Below are 13282 nucleotides of genomic sequence, written 5' to 3' on the forward strand. Positions count from 1 at the left end.
GAACAGCGCACAAAGAACACCCTACCCCCAGAGTCGCTCTCAGCGTCTGGGAAGGGTGCTCTGCCATTGCCATCCCCTTGCTGTGAGAGCCGCAGCATCCCGGAATGTGGGTGGGGGGTCCAGGATGGTGTTAGGGCCACACAGTCACGGGGGGGGGGAGGTTGAGGGGAGTGGTACAAGCCACTCTGAAGAGCCATGGGAGGGGGTTTGCTTTAAGCACACCCATGGTGGCTACACCACTGGCCCCTAGAACAGCAGGGGCTCTTGTCGAAATTATACATTGCAGCAAACAGTGAAGTGCTCTGCATCACTACTTACTATATAGCTTACAGTGGCACCTGCAAATGTAATCTCCTGAAATCAACTTCAGAAGGCTTGCTAATCTTTAGTGGTCACTAATATGGCTGGTTTTACAGCCTGAGAGATTTCAAAGGGAAATCTGATGAGGATTTAATTCCACTTCAAGAACTGACGTGTCGTTCGTTGTAGGATTCCATTTGGAATTTTGCCTTTGCACTTTGAATTCTGTTCTGAATCTGTTTTGACGAGGAAAGTCAGCTCCAAATGGATTTTTTTTTTTCTTCTTTACATTTTAGACTCTGCTATAGCAGGAGTCCATAACTGAGTCAGTCTGAAAGCAGAAGACCCTCTAATAGTTTGGTGGTAAAGTCCATTACTAGTGCAAGGTTTCATACAGAAACTCCCTTGGGGTCCTTGCTTCTAATCCTCATCCCCATACAGTCTATACTCTGATTCAGTGACCATAAAAAACCAACACAGAGTCCATGAATAAGGGTTGAAACAATTTCATGAATGCCACCCTGGCCTTACCTTGATTTTGTAGAGAAGTGCACTGTGGTCTTGAAGAAGTTTCTTGGCTTCTTCTTGGCTTTCCCCAGTCTCTAGTAAGTTCGGTATGGCTTCTGCCAGTTGTATCTGGACTAGTTCTCCACTCTGCAAAAAACACAACCAGTTTACTACCATCCATTGTGTGAATCTGTCATCCCATCTGCACTGAGCTGCAGACATGGGCTGAAAGAAAACAACTGCAATAACACAAAAGTTACGATTTATAATATTCATGGCATTTGGAGAAAGTTTAAAGGGAACCAGTCACTGCGAAAATCCACCTAAAGATAAGGAAACGTGCTGGCACATCACTCAGCACGTTTCCCAAACATCCCCCTGTACCCTCCGTGCCCCCCTCCATCAGTCAGTAATCTTACTTAGAAGAACTCCCGCGCTGTATGTAAATTTCCGCCAAGTAGCCACGGTGGGCGGAATTAGTCACGGTGGGTGAAATCAGTCACTGGTCCTGGGCATCTGGAATAGCTGTAATCACGCCCACCGTGACTAATTCCGCCCACCGTGACTAATTCCGCCCACCGTGACTACTTGGCGGAAATTTACATACAGCGTGGGAGTTCTTCTAAGTAAGTTTACTGACTGATGGAGGGGGCGCGGAGGGTACAGGGCGATGTTTGGGAAACGTGTTGGGTGATGTGCCACAATTTTTTGATAACTTTTCTAAAGACCATAAGCTTTATTAAATGGAATCCCTTCCTATGTCATTTATATCTTATTTTTGTCCACAGCTGCAAAAGAGCAGTAAACAGGAAGATCGGTGCTGGTTTTCAGGCATGGCAACTCTTAGAGTAGCTAGTCCGCACAAATAATCCCTGTACCCTGTGGTCTAATAGGTTATGGGGTGATGTTGTTTCAAACATTCTTTGGGAATTTGCTAAATGCTTGTTTCTATTTAACAAAATGGCTGCTGTAGCCAATCAGTTCCATCTCTTATGTCGTGTGTTATTTTTAGAGATGAGCGAACCGGCCGAGGTTCGGGTTGTATGAACCTGAACTTTCGGCGTCTGATTCCCGCTGTCTGCCCGCTCCATAGAGAGGGTGGATACAGCCTGAGGACCGCCTGGAAAACTGGGATACAGCCATAGCCATAGGCTGTATCCCAGTTTTCCAGGCGGTCCTCATGCTGTATCCACCCTCTCCACAGCGGGAATCAGAATCCAATAGTTCAGGTTCATACAACCCGAACCTCGGCCGGTTCGCTCATCTCTAGTTATTTTCAGGATCTGAGGTAGGGGAAAGGGGCAAGGTTATTGAATCCCAATAATGTGACTTTACCCTATCATGTCTTTTATGTTTCTGTGAACAGCATAGACTACATTATTCCATACAGTTAAAAAAAACACATATTCCATTCAACACATAACTTTTATCATCCATTGACTGGAGTCCTATAGATATGCCAAACATACATTCATAAATATAGGGTGAATAGAGCCTGGGATCTAAGGATGTAAATAGGAAATATAGACTTCCTGCAGCTAGCTCAGACCTGTGAGAAGGACTTGTATACATCTAAGGATGTAAATGGGAACTATAGACTCCCCGCAGCTTGTTCAGAGCCGTAACAAGGATGTGTACGCAGAATACATGGAAGAGAACACTGTCAGCAAGCAGTCCTGAAGAAGAGCTGTCGACTATCTACAAAGCCATCATCTCATGACAATGGAACTTCAAAGGAACCGTTGTATTATTTTATTGACATCAGCACCTAAAATATCAAACCAGTTTTATCTAGAACCTTTTATGATGTATTGTTTATACTGTAGCTTTAATTACTTGTAACTTGTATGTGCCCTCCCTCATAGAGTGCATTCATTTATACTTGTAGCAGGAAGGAGATAAAGGATTATCAAAAACCATACTTTTTTAAATTATATATTTTGTTTAGTTTTTTTATAATATTTTTTTAATATATTTTATATATTATTTTATTATAGATATTCTATATTGGACCCCACACTTTATAAAGGCTTCAAGTGTCATAGATGATGCTTTACAGAGTGATGAGATGGACACCTATAGCCTCCCCTGGTCCAATAAATCCATGAATGACCTCATGTATCACATTATTATTATTATAACGCAACCTGTACTTGTAGAGTAAATTGAACTGCCGGAGGAAACCAGACAGGCCGGTGTAAATAAATCATAGGAGTAAGAGGTCTGTTCACGAAAGGATTAACACTGAGCAGTAATAGCACTAACTCAAGACTAAACACTGATGGGATTCCGCTACTGGATCCTACGCTCCATCAGGCATCTCATTGCTACAAGTCTATTAACTGACTACTAATATGTCATCAAATGTGCCCAATCTCCCATGAAATGTGATTACAGTGCTGGCTGGACTCCCAACACGCATCTGGAATATACAATACATATATAGATGTTACAGGACTTCATCATGGGGGACCGGTAATAGGAGACTAGTATGGACAATGCCGGCTTTACCAGGAAGGTTATCCTTGACTATGTCAGGGTAAAAAGATGTAAAGTACTTAAAACAAGTTGCAGAAAATCCACAGCAGATTTCATGTTGCTAAATTATTGCTGTGTTCACCTAGTGGATTTAGCCAGCAAAAATCCACAGCAAACACTGTGTGTGTGTAAAAGAAGAGCCCATGGACCCTCATTGATGAGTCTTGAAACACAGGACTAGCCAGATATCCCTCTGGGAAGGACACAGCCAAGGGGTGGGTTTTGTAAGGAAACCACTAGAGATGAGCGAACCGGGTTCGGGTCCATCCAAATCCGAACGATCGGCATTTGATTAGCGGGGGCTGCTGAACTTGGATAAGGCTCTAAGGTTGTCTGGAAAACATAGATACAGCCAATGACTATATCCATGTTTTCCACATAGCCTTAGGGCTTTATCCAACTACAGCAGCCCCCGCTAATCAAATGCCGAAAGTTCGGGTTGGGATGGACTCAAGCATGCTCCAGGTTCGCTCATCTCTAGAAACCACCAAAACCACCATATTAAGTGGCTCTATGTAATGACAAGGGAAAAACCAAAGCCAAGTATCCATCCACATACAGCTGTTTCGGGGTGTCTGAAATTTCCTGGCCTCTGAGCTGCAGGGGATCAGGGTAGGTAAGTATGATTTATTTTTTTAATTTTTACCAGCCTCTCAGCAATATATCTGGATCCTGACATTTCTCTTTAAACTGACCCATTAATAATAACTGGCAGCATCAAGTTATACAGATTTGTGAATTATTTCTATTTAAAAAAAAGTTAAACAATCCTTCCAATTTTTAGCAGCTAATATATGCTCAGAAAGAATTACAGGCTCTCTGCTGCCCCCTGTGTTTGGTGTCTGGAACTATCCAGAGCAGGAGAAGTGAGCTCTCAATTCCAGTCCTCATGGCCCACCAACATGTCATGTTTTAGGATACCCCATAAAAAGAACACCTGTGGTGATACCTGATGTGTATTATTATACTGTACCTGATTATACCTGATGAGTATGAGTATAATTATACCTGATGAGTATAATTATATCACCTGTGACATACTAAGGAAATCCTCAAACATGACCTGTTGGTGGGCCATGAGGACTGGAATTGAGAAGCAGTGCTTTAGAGGGTTTGCCTCTGCTCTGGACAGTTCACAATGTGGACAGAGGTGGCAGCAGAGAGCACTGTGTCAGATTGGAAAGAACTATTAGATTTCCACTGGGGCATACACCTCTGTCTGTGTTGAGAACTATCCAGAGCAGGATCAAACAGCAATAGCAAACCTTTCCTGCTTTATGTTGCGTTCACACCTACAGGATCTGCAGCTGATTTTCTGTAGCAGATTTCATTTATAACAATTTATAACTGAACACAGCATCAAATCTGCTGCAGATCCTGTAGGTGTGAACGCACCCTTAGGGTGCCTTCACACCTACCGGATCTGCATAGGATTTCACGCTGCAGGTTTGCAGGAAAATCCGCTGCGGATCCAGTGCCATTCATTCCTATGAGAGCACATACTTGCAGCGGGATTGACCACCCCCCCCCCCCCCCCGCCCGAAGCCCACCGCTGAGAGCATGCATTACCTGCTCGGCGACGCGGCTGCATGTGAGGCTCCCGGATCTGGTCCCGCTCAGCCAATCAGTGGGTTAACTCACATACTCACAGAGGGATGTAAATCCTGCTGCAAGTATGTGCTCTCATAGGGATGAATGGCACTGGATCCACAGTGGATTTCGCTGAGAGTCCGCAGTGTGAAATCAGCTGTGGATCCGGTAGGTGTAAAGGCACAGACTTTACACAGACTTAGGTGGCAACAATGAGCATTGTGTCTAGCCAAAAACAAGTGCATAATTTTTTGCAGGACATACAACAGCTGATAAGTACTAAAAGGCTTGAATTTTTTGTAAAGTGAAGTAATTTATGGTGCGTTTATGCGGAACAATTATTGTTTGAATATTGTTCGAATTGTTACATAATCAGCTCGTGTAAACACAGTGAACCATCAAGTGAGGAGCAAAAAATCATTCATTGTGATCTTTCAAAGAATTACCCTATGTGTGAGATGGGCTTAAGCGGTCTTAAAAACGATCTCGATAACAATTTTTCTAACAAATTTTCCAACGATTTTTCTAACAATTTATCCATCTAAACGCTGATCGTTATAAAAACCAAATCGTTAAACAATTAATTGGGCGAATTAGTGCTTTGTGTAAACAGACCATTACAGATCGGTATAACTTTCTGCCAACACTTGATTTAAGTACCCTTTTAATAGTACTGGGGCCTGGTTGCGTTCCCTATGTCTATGCCTGTGATTTCTATTAGAAATGAGTAAACCAAGTCTGCTGAACCTAAATTCGTTTTGAACTTTGCAAAAAAATTTGCAAAGTTCAAAACAAGTTTGGCAAGATAAAAAACAAAAACAAGGATATTCTCACCTGTCCATGGGTGTTCTACTACGGTCTTCTGAATCTTCAGCCCGTTCAGTAAATCACTGACTGAGACAGGACAGCGCCACGGCCAGTGATTGGCTGAGCGGGCTGTCACTCTTGTCTGTAGAGTGACAGCCCACTCAGCCAATCACTGGCTGTGGTGCTGTCCAGTCCAAGTCAGCCAGTGACTGCCTAAGCTGGCTGTCACTCTAGAGACAAGAGTGACAGGTAACAGGACCACCACTGGACACAACAATGTAATGCACAGTACTATGTCAGTCTGGTGTGATCTATGTGTTACACCTCTCTAAATACACTGGATTGTTCTCTATTTTCCAATTTGTATTTTCTGCCTCGGTTTGTTTGCCACAGATACATATATGTCCCTATTGTCCGACATTGTAATGTAGAGTAGAAATCTCCTGCAGACATTGCTAGTAACACCAGACGGCTATCATCATAGTTTGATTAAGTGATTCAGTTGCTGTGACTTTCAGCCTACAGATATAGCAGGGAAAACACTATTTTAAGCCATTCCATTCTGACTTAAAATAGTCATTGCCTCCCTTGCTATGTCTTGTTGCAGCTGTTTGCAGCGTGGGTCTGTTCTAGACATTTTCGCCATTGTAAACGGTTCTAAGCAAAGATCTCAGACAACAAAAATACCCACAGGGCTTTGACGTATTTTAGAAGAATGGTAGATTTTTTTTCCTTCAAAATAGAGAAAGTTTTTTTCAACCGGCAAATGGCAGTCTAGAAACGAGAACTTATTTCCAGCACAGAACTATAAAGCAGATAGAACTAATGATATTGATGTTATTTTATTTATCTGGAAATGTATTCCTAGCCCGACGAAGCGCCTCTGTAGGCGTGAAACATTTTGTTGCTCCTGCTGAACACACCTGCTTCACCATCTCCCCTCTCCCCGCCTAGCCTACTCTGATGTATCGGAAATAAACCACTTGCATCTTCAGTCCGGTGAGTGCGAGACTCTGTTTCTTGATCCTTGTTCATTTATCCTGCCTTTTTTGTCTCTGCACCGCCGCTCCACGGTTTGGATACAGTCTGTGTGCTATATACTCCAGTCCCGGGTTTCCCACATTGGGTGTACCTTGTAGTTAGTGCCGGCCGGAACTCTCACCATACGTATTGATTGTAATGTTTTAGAATCTGGCACCTATCAAGAACTGTAAAGACAGATCAAGGCTATGCTCACACACCGTTTCTTATTATCATTATTTATAGCCGTCCTTATGAAATAATGTCTGTTATTATAAAAAAAAAAACCTGCAGTTTCTCATTAAAAAAAAAACTGTGTGTTAGCATAGACTCAAGGAGCTATAGATCCCAGAACCACAAACTCAACCCAGTAATTTAAGGGGAACTATCAGAAGGTTGGATGAATATAATCTGCTGATGGCCCCCTATTGCTCAGGAGGCACTGAGGATGCAGGTAAGTCTTTTATCTTCATCATCGGCGCCATTCCTGTGCAGTGCAGTTAGTCGTTTACTCCTCGGTGTGGTAAGACTGTTTGGAGCACTGGGGCACCGTTAGGAGCACTGATTTGCCCCCGGCTGGGCAGCCCATTGTAATGATTATCAATGGAGCGGGCAGGCTGAATCAGTGTTATGGGGCTGGGCAGTGTTCCTAACGGTCTTACCGGGCTGAAGAGTAAACAACTTACTGCACTGAGAGGCACAGAGGATGAAGGTAAGAGACTTACCTTCCACCTTGATGCCTCCTGTGCAATAAGTGGTTATCAGCAGGTTAGATTTGTCTAACCTGCTGATTGTTCCCCTTTAAATCGTCACTGTCTTTCGACTTCCCTCCATTTGAGTGGGGAGAGAAGTCCATGATGAGTTTTTATCTTCCTGCTCTCTCTGTACAACAACATACAATAGAAATCCATCTCATTCACATGTGGCACAGAGCTGGGAGACAATGCACATAGCATGCTCTTTATCTCATTCATTCTTCAGATTGATCAGGTTCTGAACTCATTTAGACCCCAAACCTATTAAAAGCCTTTGATAGTGCCCACTGAACAAAAATCACCCAAGAAAAAAAAATGCTTTTACCTATTGGTCACTAGGTGTCTCACTTCCTTGTAATCTGGCGTTCACTGCCTGTCGTCAGAGAAAATCTGTCTCTAGTAACAGATAGATCAAGACAGAACACAGGAAGTGGGGACAGGCCTTAGAATGTGGTCTGTGCAGGACAGAGAATGATAGACTGTCTCTGTAAGCTGAGCTCATCTGCATGCTTAAGATGATCCACACTTTTCCTAGAAGGTAGATTAAGGCTTCCATCTCATTTTTCAGCATAAAGCTCCTGGCAGCTGTCCCTTGTACAAATACGAGTGTACATACTACTGTATGTCCACACTCCGGCACTGTAATGCCTGGCTCTCTTTAGCTTGTCTGCAGCGATAGTTTGGTGCTTAGTGTAACACTTTCCTTGCTGCAATGCTGCTGCTGTTTCTTTCATTTCTGCTTAGCTAACACCTTTCGAACCCAGTGTATCAATAATTCATCCTCCCCCACATATTATCCCGTTCTGCACTGTGTAAACCATCAGCCCAGCACACCAGCCTGTTCAGTCCAGTGCATGTGCATGGCATAGCATAGAGGAGGTGCTGTGCTGTCTTTAAAGGATAGATACACTTGAGGATTCATGAGGCCTTTTTTTTTTGCTTTTTATCATTCCTCTAACAGTATTATAATCCAAGTCACCGCAGAAATACACACACACACACACATTAATACACCAATATACACCAATCTTGTAATGAGGCAGGAAGGCAAACCAGTCAGACATTTCATATAGATGTTACCATCGGTCAGATACTAAACCCAGTTCAACAAAATAGCCATGCTGACCACTAATATAAATATCATGGTCTGCTCAGTATAAAACCCTCAGGCCTCATACACATGGGAGCATTCAACATCCAAGTGATAGAGATCAGAAACATAGGGGGAGATTTATCAAACTGGTGTAAAAGTAGAATTGTCTTAGTTGCCCCTAGCAACCAAGCAGATTCCATCTTTCATTTTCCAAAGAGTCTGTGATGAATGAAAATTGGAATCTGATTGGTTGCTAGGGGCAACTAAGACAATTCTATTTTACACCAGTTTGATAAATGTCCCCCATAGTTCTTATAGAAATCTACCGGCCCTGAACGGTAATTTAAAGGGCCCCTGTGCAAAATATAAAACAGAACTCCTAACTAATGTTTATAACCATATAAGTAGTCTTTATAACTTGTAAATTGTGTCATATATAAAACTGATGTATTTTTGCACTGTACTAGGGCCTGGTGATGACCTTCTGCACCCACTATGACTTGTATAGGCCCCTGTATAGGCCTAAAAATTACTTCATGAAGAACTTACGCTGCATTCCATGCTGTGCACCTCCCTAAAGACTTTGCTTGTAGGAGAGAATACAGTGCCCCATGGAGGTACCACAAGGCGGTACATGGAGTGTCTATGGGTCATCACTGTTTACTCACACTGTAGTCTGTGCAATGCTGCATTCTTTCTGTGTGCACATGTCCTAACATCTATAGTTGCCACTATCCATGCTAAAGAGGTATAATGTTTTTGCTTTAAAAAAAAAAAAAAAGTAATCCAGAAAAAATACCCACAAGTATGGTCTAAAGTTAAAAATGCAGCTTTTACTCGTATGTTAAAAAGAAGTAAAAACACTGACCCCAGATACACACAAAACACACATGATAAATGATGACTGTGCACTAGAAACAGACAAAAATATGTACAAATGTCCCTAATGGGATGAGATGAGGGACGGTTAAGGGTCGGGCAGTGAGCCCTAATAGTATTGGGGAACCCACCTCCTTAAAAGGGTGTCCCCAACCGCGAGGATTGACCCTTTTTCTGCTGTGTGCACAGGAGCAAAATAATAAACAAGTGACAGGAAAATATCCGGGAAGGCGGCCATCTTGTAACATAGACAGGAGATAATAAAGATCGTGATCAATATTAGCGGCCATCTATTTAACAAGATGGCCGCCTTCCCCAGTGCAAACATAGCCTATGACTAACCTCTCTATACTGTAAGGCTTTACTACAAACTAAGGTTTTACAAGTGAAACATGTAAGAAAATGTGCGGCCCAATAGCCACATCACAAAAATAAGCAATTTGTGGTAAAACATGCCAGTATATAACACAACTATTACATGTGAACCCAGCCTAAATATCCGGTAAAGTTGGATTGGTAGTTGGTCTCACTGTAGGAAGGTGACAACCTCTTTGTCTGTTTCAACAGAAAATTATAGGAAATAGCTGAACGGGGTTGTGACAACTACAGAGAACACCGAATCATGGGAGCCGCCGATTCATTGTTATAAAGTGATAATGGAAACTGCAAATAACAGATCAATCCTGTGTACGTTCCGTCACGTTATATCCAATCACAAAATATTGATCCATTTCCGATTATTTATTATTAAGGAAAAACTATCACTACAGGAAAGCATTTGCTATAATGTGAATGTCATTCATTGATAAGTTTAGGAAAATTGCTGCCAACCCCAGGACAGAAGCCAGAAGTTCTACCCAGCCATATGCGAGTTCTCCCATGACATCAATGCTAAGGGTTAATAATATCACGTGATGTATGAAACTTCTCTGAATACTTATTAAGAACTAACACCTTAACCAGCGGAGGCGATACTGTTACCAGGCCAGCGTGCAGCCATACCATGCATTAACTGTTTCATTGCTGGTGATAGTCCAGAAGTAAAGGTCATGCATAGAAAATATTTAAAGGGGCAATGTATGTTTTGGGGATAATATGCAATCATATAGTGCAGCATAGAAAGTGTTAACATTATCGTGCTTACCTTAAGGATAGCTATCACAATTCTAGACTCCCCGGCTTGGATGGCAACAGAACTGACTGTGGTGGTTGAGAGTTGTCCTGTAGGATTCTCTTCGCCAGACATGATGTCCCAAAGAGCAAATCCGCAAACTATCCACAAATTCTGTATATTAGATTTAAAGGAGCCTTCTTCTCTACAGTGACCACTTGTAAAAGTAGTGAGCAGGGCTATAGGGGATCATTGAGGAGAAGGCTCAGCCAGCCCTCATTACATGAGCAGGAGGAAAGAACAGCAGGTTAAAAATAGATAGTCCCATTGAGTTTATCATCCTCCGGCTTGTGAGCTGACACTCCCCTAACTTCACAGCACAGATCTGCCAGGGCACTTGTACTATACTATCAGAGACGTGGAGGTCGCCTGCAGTCCTCCACTTCTGGACAAGCAAATGGAAAAAAAAAAACTCTTCAGGTCAAAGAGCTAAATTTGCTGCCATTGCACATATCAGTGAGAAATGTACAGAGAGCTGGCTGTAAGTCTACTGTACAGTGAACTAAGGGCAATCCTGGCAGCGGCCTAAACAACAAGGTTCAAAAGAACCCCCTAATGAATAATTTATATTGAGGGTTTGTGGCTGGTTTTATACCTTGATTTCAATGAAGAAGACAAAATCTGCAACACATCAACAATGAATTTCTGCACCATGTGAACGCGTTCTGATGAGTTAGGCTCGCAGATAGTCTGGTTGTGATAATGGAGGTATACTGGGAAAGTCTCCCACAAAAAAAAAAAAAAAAACACAGCACCACATCTATCCTCAGGTTGTGTGTGGTATTACACCTTAGTTCCATTGACTTTAATAGAACTGAACTGAAATTTCTCACACAACCTAAGGACAGGTGTTTTTTTTTTTTTTTTTTTTTTTTTTTTAAATGAACTCTGTTTCTCTAATCTTGGGTTGTCCCTTTGCAAAAATAGAGAGTGAATGCCAGGTTCAGGGGTGTGAATATGATTTACATAATAACCTCTCCCCCATAGGATTGCCCTTGAACCCTATTTGGTGACATCCCCCCCATAGAACCCCTATATGTCCTGAATGTGAGTAAAAAAAAAAGTAAGGAAATAAACATACCATTAAAACCAGAAAACGCTGAGGCAAATTTTTGACTGACCACAGATTCTCTTTAAGACTCCCTGAAAGTGATTCTTAATAGTAGGCAAGTATAAAGCTCTAATGTCCTATTTGCTTTATTCCTGGGCTTAAAATGAGTATTTCAGCCCCAGAAAAAAAGCAAAGCGGTTTAGATTTCTAAAAAATATTTTAAAAATCAGCCATACTCACTTACCCAGATCCCCCACCGCTGTTGCGTGGACCCCACTGAATAAAGACCCTTTTACATGGGTTGATTATTGGCAAGGACCGTTGCTAGAAGCACTCCTTTGGCCAATAATTGGTCCATGTAAAAGTGACAGTAATCAGCTGAGGGGCGGGAAAACGCCTGATGCACGACCTATCACAGCTTTTGTGCAGGCTTTAAAAGTTATCACCATCGGCCACACATCTCCCTGTGTATCTTTCACCCGCCATCGGTCCACTCCATACACAAAAACGTTCAGATAGCCAATCAATAGTTTTATTCTGGAAAACTTATTTTTCTTTTTCTGGGGCTGTAATTGTTTAGAAAGATGTTAGAGTCACACAGCTTAGGCTATGTCCACACTACGTAAAAAACACGGCCCTATTTCATAACAACGTAGTTCCGCAAACAACGGCTGATATTTCCCAAATAACTATGCCTGTAGTTACGAAATACGGCCGTGTTTTTACGTAGTGTGAACCTGGCCTTATTGTCTACAGGGCTATGGCTTGGTTTTATTGTTATGGATGATCAGTGTATGCCAGAATGGGACAAAAACCAGCCTCTCCAGCCTCCAGCTTGCATACAATTGGCTGCCATACCCGCTGCACATCTTGGCCCTCTAGCAAGTATACCCCTAAGCAGGCCTTTCCCTGTAGCAACTATTTTGCAAGATCCAAGATCATATGATGAAAATCCAGTATCGTACACCAAATTAATTATTTGTATTCCAGTGCATATTACCTTCCCACGGATACATAACCATTATGATACTGTGCTAACGCATTTCAAATGTGTGCAATGTTCTTCTAATCAGGGCCGGATTAAGGTTGGTGGAGGCCCTGGGCAACAATTTTGTTGGGCCCCCCCCCCATTTTCTTCCCCCACAAATAAACCATACAGCAATCTATATAGGTGGCTGATTACTGTAGGGGACTTAGCACCTACCCCTCCTCACTCCTGGCTGTATGGCTCAGCATCCTCCTCTGTTCTGCATATGATGGCCCCTAGAGGCTGCAGTCCAGAGGAAGATGCCAGGCCCTAGAAACAGGATAGGGAAGGGGTGAGCATTGCGGTGGGTTCCCACTTAATTCAATGCGAGAACACAGCACTTAAGCACTTTCTGTGCTCTCTTGCCCACTGTGTCAGACACCACAGCTAGCATGTGCAGTTGTGAATCACAGGCAGAACCTGGACTTGCAAGTCTAGGTCCCATCTTCATTTCCCAACCATATAAACTACCTGAAGCAGTAAAGAGCACCCAGAAAGTACTTAAAGGTTGTGTAGAATCTATAGCACACAAGCTATATATCAT

The 13282-nt window shown here is 42.5% G+C and overlaps 1 protein-coding gene across 3 annotated transcripts in view; it reads right to left on the bottom strand.

Moving 5' to 3' along the window:
• Nucleotides 1–10806, bottom strand: part of CCDC141 (coiled-coil domain containing 141) — a 133721-nt gene extending 122915 nt beyond the window's left edge. For all 3 annotated transcript variants that reach the window (XR_011364533.1, XM_069983053.1, XM_069983054.1), the window contains exons 1-2: nucleotides 10634–10806; nucleotides 832–954 (exon numbers count right to left, since the gene is read on the bottom strand). Coding sequence is in view for 2 of the 3 variants with exons in the window: in XM_069983053.1 (XP_069839154.1) it covers nucleotides 832–954; nucleotides 10634–10735 (225 nt within the window). In the remaining variant the exon portion in view is untranslated. The remainder of the gene's footprint in view (nucleotides 1–831; nucleotides 955–10633) is intronic.
• Nucleotides 10807–13282: the final 2476 nt, after the last annotated feature.

The sequence above is a fragment of the Dendropsophus ebraccatus genome, chromosome 9, assembly GCF_027789765.1.
Source record: "Dendropsophus ebraccatus isolate aDenEbr1 chromosome 9, aDenEbr1.pat, whole genome shotgun sequence".
NCBI lineage: Eukaryota > Metazoa > Chordata > Amphibia > Anura > Hylidae > Dendropsophus > Dendropsophus ebraccatus.